Below are 20428 nucleotides of genomic sequence, written 5' to 3'. Positions count from 1 at the left end.
CCCCCCCCCGAAGCACACAGACGCTCAAGAATGCACTTCAAGGAAAGCGATGGGGTTGGAGGGCACATAACTCTCACAAATATGTATCATATGCATTCATGTAAGAAAACTAATTAGCGAGCTGAACGATAAGAGTGGGATTTCGTTTTAATCTGTTCCTTTTGGCCACCAAAAGAAAAAAAAACCTGTCACCCTGGGAAGGGAGTTTACCTCTGACTTCCACACGACGTATGAGTGAGAGCTGGAAGGCTGCACTTTCTTCTGTAGCCACCTCCGCGGGGAAAACAGCGTGCCGGTGCTCCCTGAGGGAGCGGCACCAGCTCCCCTCACCATAAACGGTAAATCCCCGGCGGTATTCCTTTTGGCACGCTTAACCACATCATAGTCAAAGTGGAAGTTGGAGGACGGGGAAACATCCAGAGGTATGGAAGGAGAGGAGATGGAAGGGGTTATAGGTTCCTTCAGGGTCGGGATCTTGGTGCGTAAAGCCGGCTTCACAGCCAAGCGCTCGGCGGACGCACCTGTGTCTGCGGCCGCTCCATCGCTCCCGGTGCCGCAGTGTCTGATGATGGCGGGGTCCAGGCTCCGGGTCTGGCGTAGCCTGCGTTTGGTTATGGCTTTGGAGGCAGGGGATGAGCAGGAAAAGACGCTGTTTAGAAGTCCTTGAGCGGCTGACATTGTGTTCAGAACTCACATTAGCGCACTTCGGAGAAGCTTCCCCCCCGAACTTAAAAGTTCAGCGCTGCCCCATTAAAAGAGCCGGGCGGTGATGCATCTGAGTGGAGACACCGTGGACAAAGTCTTCTTTTCCTCCTCCGTGCTCCTCTGCTTATTCCTGTGCTGGAGCTGGAGCGAGAATCCTAGAAAGGTGGGGTGGGGGAGGGTTGGGTTTGGGGGTTGGGTTTCTGAAAATGTAAGACGAATGCCTCCTCGCTTGTTTTTATTTTTTGCTTAATAGTCAATTGAATGTTTGGTGATGGTTTAATAAATACATTGGGCTTGGCTGGTTTTCTCCACAAGATAACCAGCTGGTGAGCACTGTTCCTCCTCTACCAAAGTCCACCCTGTTACGCCCCTAGTCCAGGCGTGTAGAGACGCACATAAGGTTGGAGGAGAGAGAGACAAATACCCGCCCTGGTTCCCAAGCCAAACATCCAAAACCAGTTGTGAGTAAAAAAGGTGATTTTATTGAAGATAATGAAGCATAGCTCCAGGGTGAACCCAGGCCAAAATAATAAACAAAACCAACTAAGTCCCACCAGAAAACTAACTAAACCCTAAGAAAGAAACAGAACAAACAAATGACAATACTAACCCTCGCTCCCTAACCCGGAAAACAGGAGAAAACTGTTCCAAAGAAAAAGGCGGCTCACCCCTTCCGCTTCAGCCTAAGAGTGCCTATAAGCGGCTCTCACAGATCACGCTCACACAAATACACACAGCCGTAACACACCCAGAAAAATATCATTTTATGGTCAGTCTTAGTTAAGTTACATCACCTTTTTTTTTTAATAAAATAAAATAAGGGTAAGATGACTTTCTGTAATTATAAAGCCCATTTCCATAAGAGGTAATTAAGACAAGGACAGACAATCAGCAGCCAGGAAAGAGGTCATGCATAGAGGAAGATGTGATTTAGCTGGGGATGAGTATTAATCCCAGCTTCCTATTAATCCACCTTGCTGTCTGGGAATAATAGACCTATCAGCAAAAGGCTGCTGCGCGCTATTATTAGCCAAACAATAAGTAAGCCAGGATTAATAGACCCATTCCTTTCTTTATACACCTGTGCATGAGACATTTGTTTACACAGATGCCCAAAAAGGGGGGAGTTAAGCTGGCTGTGTGTGCACAAGGAGTGCGTGTGTGCGTGTGTGTGTGTGTGTGTGTGTGTGTAATAGAGAGAGAGAGAAAGCAGAAGCATGTGTGGCCCCGTGTGTGTGAAAGTATGGGAAAAATGAAAAGAGACAGCGGGAGTCTGGGGAGGAGGGTGTCTCCCGGCTGATAAAGGAGCTTATGAAGCTGCACAGCATGACACACAGATACACATATGCGCACACACAGATACCCACAGAACAGCGTGACATGACACTGATAACAGCTGAGATAGATTTGACCCTTCTAAAAACAGTCTGAGGGGGGAAAGAATGGGACGCGGGCTGAACAAAAACACTCCAGTCCCAATTAGAAGAAGACAGTTCATGAATCTGTTTCATGATTAGAGATTTTTTCTTCACCTTTCTCGACAATCTTTCATTCAGTCCACTACAAAGTTGGTGGGTACACTCCCAGGGATGCTGGTAAGCACACTGAATAGTCTGATGTCATTCAGATTACAGTCATTCTCACATATTGGTTAAAAGCGTTCTCTGTCACTACCATTCCAGCTACAGCGACTGCTGCCTGCTCCACTCTGTGTGTAGGGGGAGGGGCACATGGCACCTTTGTGAGGACAGATAGCCATAATACTGCATTCCCGAGTCTCTCATCCCTAGGTTTAACCACTAACCCCAATCACTAAGCACAATCATAAACATTTAATTCAATCTATTTATACAGCACCAAATCACAACAGCAGTCATCTCAAGTGGATCACCTATGAGTAAGGAAGGATAATCTCCCTTTTAAGAGGAAGAAACCTTCACTGCGACCAGCTGGGAATGGAGGAAGACAGGACAAAAGACACATTGTGGAAGAGAAGACGAGTTATTATTAATAACCATATGCTCTCTCAAAAAGAAAAGTTTAAGCTGAATCTTAAAAGTAGAGAGGGTGTCCGTCTTTTAACTTCAAATTGGGAGCTGGACCCACCTGGAAGCTGAAGGCTCTGCCTCCCATTCTACTTTTAAATATCCTAGGAACCACAAGTAAGCCTGTAGTCTGAGCAAGAAGCGGTCTGTTGGAGTGATATGGTACTGTAGGGTCTTTAAGATAAGATGGACCCTGATTATTCATGTGAGGAGAAGGATTTTAAATGTGATTCTGGATTTACAAGGGAGCCAATGAAGAGAAGCTAGTATTAGGGAAATATGCTCTCTCTTTATAGTCCCTGTCTGTACTCTTGGTGCAGCATTTTGGATCAACTGAAAGCTTCTCAGGGAGTTTTCAGGAACACTTAATAATAAAGAATTACAGTAGTCATTAGTTTGTAAGATTTTTAGAGCTGAGTACAGTGAATTTATTCTTATAACTTCTTATGACATCAACTTCTGAAATGCCTTGGGGGCAACTGTCAACTGTAGCTGCAAAAACAGCAAAAATAAAAAATCAATTTCGGGAGCTCCAAAGACTGCAATTCCTCTAGTAGCCACTTGAGGCTGTTTTCAAAAGTGAGTCAAACCCAAAGACTCCCATGCTAAAATGCATAACTTCAAAAAGCATCACCCCAGCATGTTTACAGCCTGGTACAAAAACTGTTTTGGCCTCCATGTAAATAAATATTTCGAGTTTTCTCCTATGATACTGTGGTTTACAATAACTAGAGGTGGGCGGAACAATCCAAAAATCGATAGTAAGCATACCAACATCGGTATTGGTACTGATCGACACAAGCATGTTGTAAAAGTGAAACTACAAATCACATTGATTTTGTGGTCATCAGTTTTGTTAGTTGATTTATTCAGAATTAGTAAAATGACAGTGACTCATCAAATAAGTCACAACACACTTATCCTCCCTACATAAGCTGCCTACACAAAGTTAAAAGTGTCAGTATCTGGTACTGGTATCAGGTCGATACCAAAACTTTTCAATAACTACTGCAAGCACACGGGTAAGGCCTAAAGTTTAGGGCCTTGGTGGCTTTGATTGGCAGGTGGGCCAACACAGGATGCTGCAGCCTGTAGGCGCTCGCTAGGCCTCAATTCCACTATTTCCAGTCAGTGACCTGGATCTCCCCACTGTGTTTTTCTTGAATTTTCTGTGTGGTATCGCCCACCCAAGAAGTTTTCTGTTGTATAGAGTGAAATTCTAGTATTTTATTTGTCTGTTGCTTAGCACTAATAATCAGATATGGGTGTCTGTGGGCTGGCTGTGTCCACTTTTATACAGAAATAAGAAGCACCTGCTCTGAACACACCCCTCATCTGCCAAATGTAACAGGAATTTATGCATCACTGAAACATTTACACCAATCTTTGACTTTTTAATGTTTTGCTGTCTTCCAGCTCTTCATCTGTGAATTAGTGAGCTCGTGTTACAAACATGTAATCCTAGAAAGCATTTCATTTGAAACTGATTTGACACATCTGTTAATATATATCACGTGCAGTCAGGGTAAAAGGCAATGAGCGGAAATTAGCAGCGCTGCACATTGGTCGGTAATGTTCAGCGTTATATGCACGCTGTCCATATTTGGTCTACAGTAGTAGACCAGCATTGCCTGAAACCATTTTAAGCAAAATGAGTCCAGATTTAGCAGCAGAGACATGGTTTCCTGTGCCAGGGATCAGTTCACATTTCATTGTTCAAGGCTCTTAGAGAGAGATAAGCCTCAGTGAAAAGGTTACAAGGTCAGGAAAAAAAACCCTGCTGAAATATGTACCACGAGTAAATATCTGTCTAGACCTACAAATAAATCACGTTTTTAAATGATGTCTGCAGATTGATACACTATTTAGTGTACGTAAGCGATAACACATTGGTTCAGTTAAGGGAAATTTAGCATTATTGAGACATGCAAAGTTTTAATTTAGTCTACTCTAAGTGATCTTCCAAAACTGCAAATATGAAAAACTACATGTGCTGCACCGCTGTACCATCCTCAGCTTGCTTAATTTGTACTTAAAAGTACATTTAACCTTAGCAAATTGTCCATAATATAGCTGTGCTTTTTATATGCTGCGTGGTTTTAGTCTGTTCAGAACTTAATTAATACATGGATGGCTTTCATCTTTGAGATCTCATCCGTGGGATTATTTTCATAATGAAAAATCCTACTTTCTCTCCGTGCCCTCGAGCATGGGTGCGGGACTTAGCCTCAACTCAATTAGTTCAAACCAATGACATTTTTTGTATTGGACCAATACTAAGTAACTATAGGGCCAATATTGCATACCAATACCAAAGCAATATTAATACTTTTAACATGTAAAGGTAGGTTATGTAGGGGAAAGCAGTGCATCATTATTTATGAGATGATCGAAATTAATTTGTAAATTCTGAAAACTAAATCACTGTATGTTTTTACTTTTCACAATAATAGGTTAATATAATAAAACACACCTTTTACCTTTTCAAGTAGTTGGACACTGTTTTTTTCAACAAAAACCCCCAACATTTATTTCATATAATTCAGTGGGCCACATACTGAACTTAGCAGATAGAAACAAAGTATTGAGTTGTGCTAGCATCGATCTGATATCAGTACCAGCCTCGAGATCCGATGCTATTTGGATCCGCCCACACCTGCTTGTCCACACCTGGATTAATGGGAGACAGCTCAGGTCGAGTTCAGGTGTTTTCGTTTGGATTTCTACAGCATGTGTATCTTATGTGTAGCATTTTTAGTTCCTGAAGTCGATTGTACATTGAAGGAATTATTCAAGTGAGTGATATTTGTTTCAGGTATTGCCTTTGTTTTTCATTTGCTTTAAAGCCTCCCAATCATGTGTATCAGTCAGCTGAGTGGGCACCCTATAAAAAGGCATTTAAGTTAATACATTGTACCCTATTTCCTTAAACTGCTGTGCTAATCCTGAAGCTTTCTGAGGGATGCAGCTACAACAACGCCATTCTTTTACACTAACAAAGTCCGTTTCGTTGGGATTTTTTTTTAAAGTTCAAATACTGACATCTTCTGGTGAATCTTTGAAACTACACCATTTGTACGGTGTCCCCGAAAGCTCATTTCAAAAGCTCATTGCGCTTTTAAATGCTGCCTTCACTGTGATTGTAGTTACAAGGCTGCGGCAATTCACGTGCAAGAGCCATAGTTTCCAGCTTCAGTTTGTAATGAAAGTACGTGGAGGGGGTTTATAAATGCATTTGACTCGCCGCCTCTGCATTTGTTATCCAAAAGTAACCACAAGTAAGCGCGTGACCCACAGTGGTCCCGCGCTGTGTCGACTAGAGAAATTACGAGCGGTCCTTGAAAGCAGCCAGAGCATCAGCAACAGTAAGACTAGCAGCATCTCATCCCACAACAGCGCCATCCTTCCACAGTGTGTTTTGGTGGAAGAACCTTCACAGGGAAGAGTCTGGCAACGAAAGGGTTAAGGGGTTTACAGGGTTCAGATCGATGCCTCCTCTCCCACACGTCGCCATGAACAAATGAATTCGCGGGGAATTAAATATCAATTTCACAAAGGAGAGCGAGTCCTGTGCTTTGAACCCGACCCCACCAAGGCTAAAGTGTTGTATGACGCTAAGGTAAATGTTTTGCACAGAAAGATGCAGACTGGTCGGATTTTCGACTTTGTATAAACGTGTAATTCATTCTAAGGGGGAAGCAGCGTTGATTCTTTAAGGTGTGGGGCTCTAAATGTAGCTTGGGGTGGCTGCTTAGGCCACAGGAAAATACGCTTGCACAAATAACGCCCAGGCTAGGTTCTCTTGATGTTTTTCGAGTGGTTTCCGGGTGTGTTTGATTAGCTGTGTGTCGCTCGCGGGTCACAATTTAGAAAAAAAAAAGTCAACACAACTTTGACGTTTTGTAATGTTACCGGTTTGTTTGTGTGGAGGAGACTGCTGAAAGGGGAATTTCACATGAAAATTCTGTTGCAGTCAGTTAGCATTAGAAGCATCTTTAAACAGCAATAAAGGAGTTATTACCCGGGCGGCTTGCCGTGCAAAGCAGATTAATGTCAACACACCAACCAACAAGCGCACCACGACAGCAGGGCTGCTAACTTTGCACACACAGTTGTCTGCCTATTTCAGTTTAGTTGTTTGCTGGCTTTTTTTTAAGCGGGCTAAAATTGTCCAGCAGACTGGTGGCTATTCTGCTGCCTGACTAGCTGGTAAGCTAACGCTCCAAGAAAGCTAGTCTTTACTCCACTCTAGCATGGCTGTTGCTAACCTGCGCTAGCTAGTGGTTAGCATAAACACTTATTTGCAGTTGTCTTAGTATATTATATTAAATGATCATTCTTAGTGTCAGAATGTAGCTGATTTACGTGGATATTTTTTTTATCCTGATAAACCTTTAAGTATTTAGCTTTAGTTATAAGTTGGGTAATTACTGTTTTATTATGAGAGGTTCAAGGGTAAAGGGTTTATCTACACTTGTTTGTACTTTCTATGGTCTAATCCTTTCATAGCTTTATGATTGATACTGATTGCATTAACATCAAGATTTTGCTGAGTCTAGATGTTGCAAGTGTCAAATTCTGATTTGCAAAGTAATAACAGTCAGAGTAACAAGTGCAAGAGATTTTTTTTAATTATAATAGACTGAGTATTACACATAACTTAGCTTCATATGCAGGTAATAACTAAGCAAATGGAGTTTTTGCATCATGTCTTGGGGTGTGATAGTATTCTCATATATTGCGTGGCGGTATCTGGTGTGCCTGTATCGCTACAATATCAATATTTTGTTAAATAAATTAAAATACCCTGGGAAAAGAACAAGAGTACACCACCATCCGGTTATGTTGTTAGCCATGATATTGGGTGAGCCAATTTAATGTAAGTTAACAAACAAAACGACCAACACTGGACACACTTTGCTTGCTCTGAATTAGGAGGTAGCTTTGTCAAGCTAACGGCTCAGTCACACAAGTAAAACTAAGACAGAAATCTCTTTACAGCTATAATAATAGTGGTTGCTGATGAATGTATTGTATTTTTTTACATTCTGCAATCGCAACTTATGGTGACTAAATGGTTGTTCAGAGCTTGAGGATGTTGTGCTCGGGGCCACTTTTGATCTGAAGGTCGCCTGAATGCCAATGCCGTGCCACCTGCAGACCACAACAATGTACACTGTGCTTGCCACAAATAAGTGATACAAAATCTCTTTGTTGGTCTGCTAGTTATGCTAATATGCAAATTCCTTATTTTTCTTTTTGTACTTGAACCCTTTATTGATTATTGACCCTTTATTAAAACTGGAAATGAATGATTACCCCAGAAAATGGTGGTGTTGGGTACTTGCTAAGATATGAATAGATGTTTAGCAGGACTGCGCTAACTGTGTGTTCATGTTGCAGGTCCTTGATGTCTTGATAGGTACAGATGAACATGGAAGACGAATCCCGAAGTACCTGATTCATTTCAATGGTTGGAACAGAAGGTAAAGTTCTCCTTTCATCAGCTTTTGTATGAAGCAGTAATGTAGCACTGCTGTCAAGGCCACGCACTTTTAATTATTGATATATTTTGTATATATGGCTGTTTTTGTAGCTGGGATCGTTGGGCCGCAGAGGATCATGTCCTAAGGGACACCGAGGAAAACCGAAAATTACAACGTAAACTGGCTCGCAAAGCTCTAGGTCGCATGTAAGTTCACGTTCTAATCGTCTACTGATGATGATCAGCAATTACATGATGATGAAGTTCTGAAAAATTTTGATTTAAAAAGTCCAGTGTGGTGTATTTCATTTCATTGCCTGCAAGTTTTGGATTTGACCTTTTGTCTGTCTGTAGAAAAGTCTGAGACAGTTTTTTTTTTTTTTTTTTTGTTTCTCTGTGATAGGAAGAGAAAGGGATGGGTAAAGAGGCGCCGTCGTCAGTCTGGTACTAAATCTTCTCTGAAGACTCTGCCAAAGGAGGACGACAGCGATGACGCGTGTGAGAAATCTCTCTGCATCTCTTTGTCTTTTGCTCCCCGTCTCCCTCAGCAATCAAGTTAAGCCCCACGTGTTCTTTCTCCAGGCTTAATTTCAACTTCGGAAAGCAGCGACGGGGACGATTCTGACCCCGAGTCTTCAAATAGCGGGGACAGCACCTTCTCTGAGGACATCAACAAAATGGTAAAAGTTGATCGGCACAGGTTCAAGGGCATGTAGATCACTAGTTGCATTGCAGGCATTGCATTGCATAGATAACATCACTGTCAGGCTTAACTTGAAGTAAATGACCTTGATATGTGTAATATGTGGCTGATAAATTCAACTGTGGTTGTGGGAGGGATTTCTGGCCACAGAAAATCTACGCGATTGTTTTTATTGATCCTCCATTTGTACATTTGTTTTTGTATCAGAGGGTTGAGGCAGACGTGAATGTCAAGAGGGAATGTGAGGAGAAGGTCATTCATGTTGACATCAACATCCCCGATGTTCTGAAGAAGAAACTGGAAGATGACTGCTTCTACATCAACAAGAGGAAGAAGGTGCGGGCAGCAGATCCTGGGCACACACCGCTTTCTAAAGCCTATATACAAAATGTCAACAGCTCATTGGTTGTTTTTGTTCTACAAATCCATCATAATTTAGCTTGGCAGCTAAAGGACGGGTGGGCACAACTCAAAGATTTCTGACACTGGTTTGTGTTTGGAAAGAATTGTAGGATATGGAACTGAAGCGTGTCAGTATTTAACCTCGTGTTGTTTTACTTCTCTCAGCTCGTGATGGTTCCCTGTCAGACAAACGTTGTGCACATCCTGGAGTCCTACGTCAAGCACTTTGCGATCAACAAAGCGTTCATGGCCAACGAGCGGTACAGGCGTCAGCAGAGCACCACGCAGAGCGGCAGTCCACAGCCAATCCCTCCAGAGAAAAGGTTAGTATTGATGTTCTTTAAACAGGAGGGGGAAAAAGGCGATCCAAGCACGCAAACCACTTAGTCTTCATTTCCAAGTGTCCACTAGAAAATGGTTAATGGGAATTAAAACTGAAACATGCTCTAATACATACAAATTTGTCCACTCAGTGGCCACTTTATTAGGTACATATTTGATCCCCTTTTGCCTTCAGCGCTGCCTTAATTCGTCATGTAAAGATGGCATTTGGTTCTTGTTGATATGATGGCGTCACAGAGATGCTGCAGATTTGACCTTCTGAAAGTCATGGCAGAAATAGAGACTTGGATCAGACAGTAATCAATTCAATTTTATTTATATAGCGCCAACTCACAATAACAGTCGCTTCAAGACGCTTTATATTGTACAGTAGATCGTACAATCATAGATACAGAGAAAAACCCAACAGTCATATGACCCCTGTGAGCAAGCACTTTGGCGACAGTGGGAAGGAAAAACTCCCTTTTAACAGGAAGAAACCTCCGGCAGAACCAGGCTCAGGGAGGGGCGGCCATCTGCTGCGACCGGTTGGGGTGAGAGAAGGAAGACAGGATAAAGACATGCTGTGGAAGAGAGACAGAGGTTAATAACAGATATGATTCAATGCAGAGAGGTCTATTAATACATAGTGAGCGAGAAAGGTGACTGGAAAGGAAAAACTCAATGCATCATGGGAATCCCCCGGCAGCCTACGTCTATTGCAGCATAACTAAGGGAGGATTCAGGGTCACCTGGTCCAGCCCTAACTATATGCTTTAGCAAAAAGGAAAGTTTTAAGCCTAATCTTAAAAGTAGAGATAGTGTCTGTCTCCCGAATCCAAACTGGAAGCTGGTTCCACAGAAGAGGGGCCTGAAAACTGAAGGCTCTGCCTCCCATTCTACTTTTAAATACTCTAGGAACAACAAGTAGGCCTGCAGAGCGAGAGCGAAGTGCTCTAATAGGGTGATATGGTACTACAAGGTCATTGAGATAAGATGGGGCCTGATTATTTAAGACCTTGTATGTGAGGAGCAGGATTTTGAATTCAATTCTGAATTTAACAGGAAGCCAATGAAGGGAAGCCAAAACAGGAGAAATATGCTCTCTCTTTCTAGTCCCTGTCAGGACTCTTGCTGCAGCATTTCAAATCAAATCAAATCAAATCACTTTTATTGTCACATCGCATGTGCAGGCACACTGGCACATGCGAGTGAAATTCTTGTGTGCGAGCCCCACAAGCAACAGAAATGTGCAAACACAACAACACAAACCAGCAAATACAAGAATGGCTACATCTGAAACTAATAAATATATGTACAATATATAATAGTGTATGCATTTTGGATTAGCTGAAGGCTTTTCAGGGAGTTTTTAGGACTTCCTGATAATAATGAATTGCAGTAGTCCAGCCTGGAAGTAATAAATGCATGAACTAGTTTTTCAGCGTCACTCTGAGACAGGATATTTGTAACTTGAGAGATGTTGTGCAAGTGAAAGAAAGCAGTCTTACATATTTGTTTAATATGTGCATTGAAGGACATCCCCCTCCCCCAACCAGATTTGGTGAGCCCTTCCAAACGTTAGCCCCAATTTTTTTTCTTAGCTGACAGGAGTGGCACCAGGTGTGGTCCTCTGGACATGCAACATGTTAAAAATTGAAGTGGATGAGCTACAGAAGCAGAGATGCTCTTCTTTGCACCTTGGTTGCAATGAGTGGTTATTTGTCTTTTCTTCTGACCGTTCTCTGTAAACCACAGTAACATTTATCTTGTTGAAATTATACTGAAACAGGGCACTCGAATAGCTTCCCTTCACTGGGGCCTGTATAATCAACGCACACTTGTTACATCTCTTATTCCTTCCTGTTTTTTAATAAAGTGAGGAGCTGTGTAAGGAAATGGTCGACGGCCTGAGGATTACGTTTGACTTCACCTTACCCATGATCCTTCTCTACCCCTGTGAGCAAGCCCAGTTTAAGAAGGTCAGCTCCTCGAGGCTCTTCCTGGCCATGAATGAAAGCTCCCCCTGCTCAAGCAAGTAAGTGTGCTGCGATGAATCCCTTGCGCCGCATCAGAAAGCACTGCGTTCAACTGCTGTGCTGTTTATTTTATTTTTTATGCATTTGCCTTTGCTTCCAAAGCACCCAAAGAGAACGCAGTCCAAGCCCACTGGGGCACAACCCGCCTACCCCTCAGTCCACAGACAGCCAGCCAGCCCTAAGTGACATCTCTACTACCACCCCCACCACTCCAGCCCCAACCCCAAAGCGCCGGCGCCACCCCGATATGGACTGCATTTCCTACCAGTCGCAATCACTGAGGCGCTCTACCAGGAACACGTCCGGAGGCGACCGTCCAGCTGAGGGAAGCAGCGGCGGTAATGAGTTTAAGTTCCTCCTGGATTTGATGTAGCTTTGTGTTTACACAAACTCAACTTAGAAATGCAACATATGTCATGATATAGGTGGAGGCAGCGCCACGGCGTCACCGCAGCTCAAACGGCGAGTGGTCGACACCTCATCGCAGCCCAAGTTCTTCCTTAACCTTGACAAAAGTAAGCTCCACGTCTCTGAAAGTACTCTATGTGATTGTAAGTTTGTGAAAATCACTATCATGTCGTAGCTGCAAACCTCTTTGAAACCCTACAGCGTAACCTGACGTGCACCTCCCCAAAATCCCCTGCAAGTCTAAATCAAATTTGACTCATGATTTAACTCATTAGAATCATTAATTCGTCCACATAAGTAGACAAATCAGAACAGAATCAACTTTTGGAGATTTACTTTCCTGGATGATTGAGAATGCTTCAAGACAGAAGTAGATAAGTATTCACCTGGTTCTTCGTTCTGCTTTTAAACTTTCTGAAGCAGGTTTTATGTGTAAAATGGCAATAGTAGCAACTCTCTGCTAAACGATTGCTCTACTAGGCTTGTATTGTCACAGGTCACGGCATGCTCAAGTACCAAGGAATGAGACCAAGCATTTATCTGTAACCATATTCTTTGATCTAGTCGCCTGTGCAGATAAAACCTCCCCAAAATTGACAAACACAGCTGCCGTCAAGAAATTTAAAAGCTATGTAATTCTAAACAAAATGAAAACCAACAAGAAGAGTTTGCAAGAGTAGAATGAGAGGTTTCGGCTCTCGGGCTCCTGTGGAAGCAGCTCCCAGTTGGGTTCAACAGCTCGCTCATAAGGGATCGTTGATGTTCTCTATCAAATTTGGTGTAGTTTGGAAACTTTGTCTTTCCCTCAGAGATGCAGATTCATTTATTTTTATGTTCTTAGGGGAATGTTTGCATAATTACACTCACTTCCAGAAGGGGGAGACATGAGCTACTCACTGCAGGCTTTATTGTAGCCATGTCTCCTGATTGGGTGAAGATCAGAATAACGCACTTCCTGTAAACGCACAGTGATTGTGTTTGAGTGCTAACTTTGATTTTGTAGTAAGCAGTTTAGCCCAGTAGGTGGTGTTATCTCACTTCTGTCCTCCCACATTCTTCCCCTCTTCAAAGTCAGCGAGCTGCTCTCTGCCAATAAAGTTATTACAGTGAACTCAAGTTAAATGTAAAGAAACATTTTAGTTAACAAAATGAAAATAAAAAACAACTATTTTGTGAACTTTACATTTTAGTTCGTTTTTAATGATTTTATTATTATTCCTAAATCGTACCTCTGACACACACCGTAATAATTAAAGACTAAAACTAGCAGTGAAATTAATTAAAAACTAAACATTTTCAAACTAAGCTGTAATAAGAAAATCCACACTGGAAACTAACTGAAACTAAACTGAATTTAACAGGTCCAAATGAAATGAAAACAATAACTAAGCTCTAACAGTTTGAATCGTTTCCTTTGAATGTGTTTGTTGATCATCGATAGCGTGCTGTGAAAATGTGAATAATTAACAGAATCAGCTGATCTGTCTTTCTGGCAGTGATCTTTCCTTTTATTTTTCCCGTCCCGCAGAGACTCCAGTGCACAGCGGCTCCTCTTCCCCGTTGCCTTTGACCCCGAGCAAAGAGCGCAGCGGCCCTTTCTACGGCCTGGAGAGCCGCAGAAACAACGAGCTCAATGAGGTGATGAAACTGTGTGATTATCTGGAATGTGGGAATTGCTCAAAGGCACTAGGATCATTTTATGTATTGTAATGTGCTGCTGTAGATTTGTATACACCACCCAGTTGACAGGAGGTTGAAACATTGCACTCACAACTCCACTAAACTGTGCTGTTCTGTTTGCTCTGCCCAGCAGGTTTTGAGTTGGAAGCTGACTCCTGATAACTACCCTCTGAATGACCAGCCTCCTCCGCCATCCTACCTGTATGGGTCACAGCACCTTTTGCGACTCTTCGGTCAGTTTCAGTCCAGACACGGTTTTTGCTACTAGCCTTTTCCCCACACTGAAACACTCCCATAATCCCTGTTTTTGGCTTTTAGTGAAGCTTCCTGAAATCCTGGGGAAAATGCAGCTGCCTGAGAGGAGTCTCCGAGCCCTGATTAAACATCTGGAACAGTTCCTCAGGTAATCGGTTGTTAGTTAGGAGACTTAGATCAGCAAACCTGATTCACGCTCATTTCTGCTTGGTTCACAAAAGCAAGAGTTTAAAAGGATGGACAAATCACTAGTACGCCCAAAATAACTGAGAATCACGAGAACAAAAAGGAAAAGGAGGAGCAAGTAAATGAGAACATGGAGGGGAAAGCTGGAGTGAGAGGGAGCACGTGCTGGAGGGAGGGAGATGAGTGGGCGTTACACAAGCGCGGGAGTCTAATCTTTAAATCCTCCCGAGTGATCTTCAGTTCAGCTGCTCCCAAACCTGAGGGGATTTAGGTCCTCTGGTTCTGTAATCAAACGCACGCAGTGCCGCCTTCTGCCATCAAGCAGCGCTGTGGAGCCACTGAGCAGAGCTCGGCATGGAGCGGGAACAGATCTCTGCTCTGAGAGCCGGCGTTGCCTCTTTCATCACTTAAGTGGAAAGTGTTTATAAATGGATGTCATTAAAGGGTCGTCAGGGAGACGGTCAGTTTGTCAGGACAAGGTGAGGAGAGGGGGGCGTGCAGCAGGAAAGGATAGGATGCATCACTTTTTTTTGTTGGTTTTTGTTTTTGTTTGTGCCCCTTTTCTTGTCTCAAACATCATTGTCATAGTGTGACTATTACACTATTACCTCAAACATTAGCAGTGCCTCTTGGCAAGGCGATCCCATCAGCAGTGGGGTAAACATGTGCAGAAGGTTCTCTTAATTCACTCGACTGCTGATCGCTTCTTTCTTTTTCTGAAGGATCATCGTTGTGTTAAAGGGCACGGAGCTGTTCCAGGATCAGTGTTGCTCTCTGATGTTTCCTTCATGTCTAATTAATATGTTCACCATGTTGCAGTCGGTGAGACCCTGAACACAAACTAACATAGTGGAATATTTTTTTTCTTCTTCTGTTTTTATCTGTAATCAGCCTTGTGGCAGATTGTGCCGAGCGGGCAAAAACGGATTGATGTCGCAGGGACTGATGTGCATTGCATTCTGGGATTTGGCCACAGTTGATCTCTCACTCTCTCTTTCTCCGCTAGTGCGAATACGATTAAGTGTGGGGCGCACGTGTGGGGCACGTCATGGCATATGTACCTGTGTCGTTTCTGATCCAGCGCCAACGAGGCCTAAATTTCTGGCACAAAAGAGGCCCCACACTTTTCAGAGCAACAAATAGCTGCTTTTTAATACTGATTTTATTCTTTTTATTTAAAGTTTTTAAGACAAAAGAGTCTTTGATTGCTTGTCACGCTTTCCCATCAATGTCCCATTAGTTTGTTTGTTGTTTCTTAAGTTCTGCTCTGATGAGGATAATTTGTTTGCATTGAGATTAGGAAGGCCGGTGGAGCTAAGATGAGATGGCAAGATTTAGAGGATTTGGCCGAGTGGCGGATACTAAGAAGATTCCAGATTAGTTTTCCCCGCTACTGATTAGATGGGAGGGTGGGGTGGGGGTGGCGGGATTTTTCACTCTTTCCCTCTCTGGCTGTCCGTCAGTCGTCTTCTTGGTCTTTCTGTCACATTGATTGGTTATAGGGATTGATTGGTGGGGTGTGGGCTTTGTCTCCAAAATGTCCACTCCAAGCTGAGGGCAGAAGGCGACAGAGTGTAGGATTTATGTGCAACACAGCCAGGGATATCTAGGAAAACACAGGGGTAGGTTTAAAAAATCGATTTTCTGATTCAAATCTATTTTCGCTTGAATAAAGCGATATCAATTCATTAAATCCTGAATGGATTTTTAAATGTATTTTGCTAGAAAAATGCCAGAATCTCAGGTTAAAGCTCACAAAACTATTTCACCAACAACCAAATAGCTAAAACTGCAAATGAGAGCAGGTAAATTGATTTCTCACAAAGACGTAAACACAAAGTGTGGATCGTTCACCCGACGACACGTACATGCCATCGGGCTGAAAGCCGACATCTCACAGATTCTGATGCTGCAGGTTTTGTCACTCTGATTAAAATTCACTGAACTAGCAACAAAAGAAGATCCAAACTACGCTTCACGTTTGATAAACATTGTCATTAATTCCCTCTTACTTTCGCTGTTTTGCTTCCACCACGATAAAATCACACTTCCTGCGCAGCTCTCACTCTCTGTGTACTTCAAGAACAGTTTCCCATCTAAAATCTCTGTTTTCTGCATTATATGCTTGCTTATTGTACACCAGTCTACCTTTGTGTACAGCGCTGTTGGCCGCGGTTTTGTTTTGTTTTTTCAAAAATGACTTCCGACAAAGTCTCATTTCTGCTGTTCAATATTGAGGAAATGTAGACTTTTTAAATATCAAAACGGTTAGCTGTGTATATATTAAAACCTGTGCTCTGCTTCACTTCAGCAGCATCAGGTGATGTTGATTCATGATTTTCTTCAGTTTGTGATCTACTGCAGAATATTTCTAAGGTTATCTGCTATAAAAATATTTTATCCTCAGTTACTTTGACACAAAGGCACATGCTATGATGCTTACACCTCTGAACTCTCACAAGTGTCAGCTTTGTTTTTATACATATAAAAATATGGATATGTACTGATAAATGAGTAGAATTATAATATTTCTGACTGTCAAAATTTGGACCTTGTAAATCAGAATTGAATCTATTATAGAAATCGGTGACTATACTGAGCCCTAGCCAACACCATCCTTGCACTGTTGTCGTGTAAGCCTGTCATGTCATCTTCATCTGAAAAAATGGCTCTTTCTGAGTATTTATTTGTTCTCCTTTTTGCTCTTTTTCAGGTTTCTGGCCGAGTTCCATGAGGATTTTTTTCCAGAGTCTGCATACGTGTCGGCATCTGAGGCTCACTACAGCATGAAACAACCGAGGCCGGTTTACTGAAGGAGACATGGGTCGCCCACCTCTTCCTTTGCTCGTCTCTTCCCTGACCTCTAACCACCCCCCTCAGCTTGTCTAGCGCTGACCTGTCTGAGCTCGTGTTTACTGGACTAAATGTCAGCTTTCTCTGGATTTCCGATTTCTTCGCCTCTGGCCCAACATTAGCTTTCTGGGTGTTGTACTGTGGAACATTTGCTTCTACTGTCCCCACTAACCCTCGCCTATGCTCTGCGTGCGGCAATGTCACGCGCGTGAGGCCACGCCTGTGCCGCTTTGCTGTGGTTCATGTCGAGGGCAGCTTTCTGTAACCCTTGGTAAGACTGAAATCTTAGAAAACTGCTAACCATCAAAGCCTCGCTTTCTTCACTCTAGTTCAGAGCTGCGACCACATTGCGGTGCTCTGCTTGTCTGCCTTCCCGATGAACCCATTTGGGATACTCGCAAGGGCTTTGTATGCAGATTTGCTTGTTTTTTTTGTTTGTTTGTTTTTTGTCTTTAAGCTTAGCCCCGTCCTATTTGTGGCAACGCTGCCACCAACCTTCTGTATACAGTTTCCCTGAGGCTGCATTAGGACTCTCTCTCCCTGTCCTCAATGTTTTCCTGCTTTCACTGAGCTGATCAAATTCACAGACTGTTCAAGAACTTTGATTCAGGACTGATTTCTTTAGGTTCTTGACAGTTTTATGGTCTGTTCAGTGTCCTGAGGTCTGCTTTCCTGCTTTGTTTTGCATGTCTGATAACTGTCAGTCATCTGATTTTTATCGTTTCTTCCCTCCTGTCAGTAAGAATCGGGTGCAATTTGTCCTAAAGCTCATCTTCAGTTAACGGGTAGTCTTAATGCACAGTTCTTCTAGACCCTGAAGCTTTTTTTGGACCAGTTCAGTTTTGAATTTTATGTACAAATGTACAATTTTTAATGCAGCAAAAGAAACGACGTGCTTTACTCGTGAAATTGTGAACATGTAAATAAATGCTAAACGCCTGTTCATCAGCATGTTATATTTCTTTGTACACCACTGGCTCACTCCAATAATACCTCAGTTTGTTTTGGCCGCACACGCTATGTACAGGATGTCTGAATTTTTCTGTTTCATTTGAGCGCTTTTGTTTCCTTCCAGCTCTGTTCATAGTTCAAATAAAGACGTTTTCTGAAGGCTTGCAGCTTATTTACATAAGCGCGAGGCAGCGAGACGACTTGGTGCCCCTGCCAGTTTTGTGTATGCGCTTCTTGCACCTTGGTGCCTTTTTCACTATAAGATGAATTAGCAGGAAGCATGCGAGTGGATTGTGATGGAGCACTTTAAATTTGGACACAGACAGGAGAATTTTATCAGCTGCCTCGACCTTGCTTGTCAGCACGCAGCAGATGATTTAAAATTGAGGCGGTGGAAGTTGCTGCCACAGCTTGACATTTTGATTCCGCCGTCTTTGTCAACAGGACTCTTGTGTCTCGCAGCAACTTAAAAGCGACCCTTATTGAAACTCCTGGTGCTCGTTTATACTGTTTAAGTGTGGCACCACCGGCAGTCATCCAAGGTGATAAAATGACTGAGAGAATAAAATGACTACAGTAGCGGGAAGATATGTTTAACTGATGGTGTACGATACTGCCACAGCCAGCTGGACTGTTGGTCCGATCGATGTCTGCTGAATGTGGATGAGGCTCTGAGTGCTCGTCTCAAGAGGTGGCCATGTTTTTGGCACTTATTTAGATCGGGTTCTGAAACAGCACTTGATTTAATGTGTAGGGAAAAGTTGGAAATACTTGTCATAGTGAAGTCAGGAATGTTACCACATCATTCAGTGGATTTTAGGAATGAGGTCAGAAGACTGTAGTCCGCAAGGCTTTTTGTCTTGGGATTGGAGTGAGCTTACAGGGGCCACTGTGTCTGTAAGAGCAGAAAAATTCCCATCAAGCCATTTTCTTCTGCTTGTCAAATTCAGGATCACATCTGGACTCTCACAGGGAGGAGATACAGGCGGGATGCACCCTGGAGGTAGCTGAAGGGTCTACTTCAACGGGGATGCGTGGGTTAGTAAGCCATGCCAAACCGAAAGTTTTTTTTTTTTTGTGTTACAAAACCAAACTAAGTCGCCGTGGTAACTTATCCTGAACACGTAACTCGCTCCTAGTTAGGAGCAAGTGAAAGATTGTAAATATAATGAAAACCTTGTGCTTCTACCTAGTCTGTTTTAAGTCCTGTGAATCTACACATTACACCCCTGTTGTGCTAATGTGCTTTTTTTATGTGCCTTATCAACATCACAAATGTCAGATTGTTGTTGGAATTTATATTCAGCTTGGGATAATTGTTTTGTTTTTTGTTTTTTATCTGCCCTTCCACTGCTGATATTGAACATGGATTAGAAAACTGGTCGGGCTATTTATCACCAACAGCTGCTCAATCAATTAAAACAACAGACATATAATTTAAACATTTCAGTTTGCTTTAGTTTATCAGTGGATCAATGTCAACATTTCCTTTAGTCACCATTAATGTTTCAGAGCTGTAATCTGCAGCACAGGGAGTGCATTCACTGTTGCAAAAACACATTTTGATTAGTTTTTGTAACACTGTTTGAAGAAGCAGCAGCATGTTAGCACTTTGCTGGTATGTATATTCTTTATAAACTTGGCACAAAAAGGAACACAAGCTTTAAGTCGCACTGTGGCACGAGCCAAAGCAGATCAGTCAAACACGGCATGCTTGTTGACACCAACTGACCGCTAAAAGAGTCAATAGTAGAATACGCTGTTTGACAGAAGAGTGCTCAACTCTGCTGCTCAACCCACAAATCCATTTTTTTTTCTCACAAATGTGGAATTCCTATTAAAGTAATTATTAAATGAATAAGTGAAGTCCAAGTTGTATCGCTCTGGACCAACCAACACAACTCCAGTTTCTCTCTGATAATCAGTTTGATTACATTCTTGCAACATTATGGGGATAAAACTTTGAGGTGGATCTAATGCCAGCTAACAAAGGCTAACAGAGGCAAAAAATACACCGCATACTGAGAGAATAGCAAGACATCCTGAACAAGTCACCTCAGTATCGCTGTCATCAAACAGAAGTGTGACTCATAACAGACTTCCTTCGCAAAGGAAAGGACATCTAGCGGCTTCTCCACCGGCATTTTGACAGCTGAGGTAAACACCGGACTGACAGCCGACACTTTTCAAAGATGGCTAAAAGAGACTAAAACATGTTTGTCCTACACTGGCCACCATAGCTAAGATTATGCACTCAAACTAGGAGGAGTAAGAAAACAGAATTAAGTTGACTGTCATACATCAGAAAAATGAGGTCTGGCAACTCTTGTTCTCTGGAAATTGTTAGCAAGTGTTGATGTCTTTGCTGAACCCACACAATCAATGGATGTAGCTA

At 42.6% G+C, this 20428-nt stretch overlaps 2 protein-coding genes across 3 annotated transcripts in view; one reads left to right on the top strand and one right to left on the bottom strand.

Annotated features, from left to right (window-relative positions):
* The window catches only part of LOC102198978 (rho GTPase-activating protein 6), a 127362-nt gene extending 126496 nt beyond the window's left edge, over positions 1–866 (bottom strand). For both annotated transcript variants that reach the window (XM_005730966.2, XM_005730967.2), the window contains exon 1: positions 211–866. In XM_005730966.2, coding sequence (XP_005731023.1) covers positions 211–678 — 468 coding nt within the window. In that variant the 5' untranslated portion in view covers positions 679–866. The remainder of the gene's footprint in view (positions 1–210) is intronic.
* A 5218-nt stretch (positions 867–6084) lies between these two features.
* LOC102198693 (MSL complex subunit 3) lies at positions 6085–18192 on the top strand. The gene is made up of 14 exons (XM_005730965.1): positions 6085–6369; positions 8154–8236; positions 8347–8442; positions 8639–8733; positions 8818–8915; positions 9146–9274; positions 9506–9663; positions 11541–11699; positions 11803–12038; positions 12126–12215; positions 13637–13746; positions 13922–14021; positions 14107–14191; positions 16943–18192. The coding sequence occupies exons 1-14, from the start codon at positions 6271–6273 to the stop codon at positions 17040–17042; spliced, it is 1638 nt and encodes a 545-aa protein (XP_005731022.1). The 5' UTR covers positions 6085–6270; the 3' UTR covers positions 17043–18192.
* The last annotated feature ends 2236 nt before the right edge of the window (positions 18193–20428 follow it).

Source organism: Pundamilia nyererei, unplaced genomic scaffold, assembly GCF_000239375.1.
Source record: "Pundamilia nyererei isolate P.nyererei 1_Seehausen unplaced genomic scaffold, PunNye1.0 scaffold00040, whole genome shotgun sequence".
Lineage (NCBI taxonomy): Eukaryota > Metazoa > Chordata > Actinopteri > Cichliformes > Cichlidae > Pundamilia > Pundamilia nyererei.
This window is presented reverse-complemented; position numbering and strand designations above follow the sequence as displayed.

Excerpts from the sequence above, each read along its gene's own strand:
- LOC102198693 (XM_005730965.1), top strand. The coding sequence starts at position 6,271 with ATGAATTCGCGGGGAATTAAATATCAATTTCACAAAGGAGAGCGAGTC. Across the intron at positions 8,443-8,638 it reads CGCAAAGCTCTAGGTCGCAT|GAAGAGAAAGGGATGGGTAA; the intron begins GTAAGTTCACGT and ends TCTCTGTGATAG. Across the intron at positions 14,022-14,106 it reads GCACCTTTTGCGACTCTTCG|TGAAGCTTCCTGAAATCCTG; the intron begins GTCAGTTTCAGT and ends TTTGGCTTTTAG.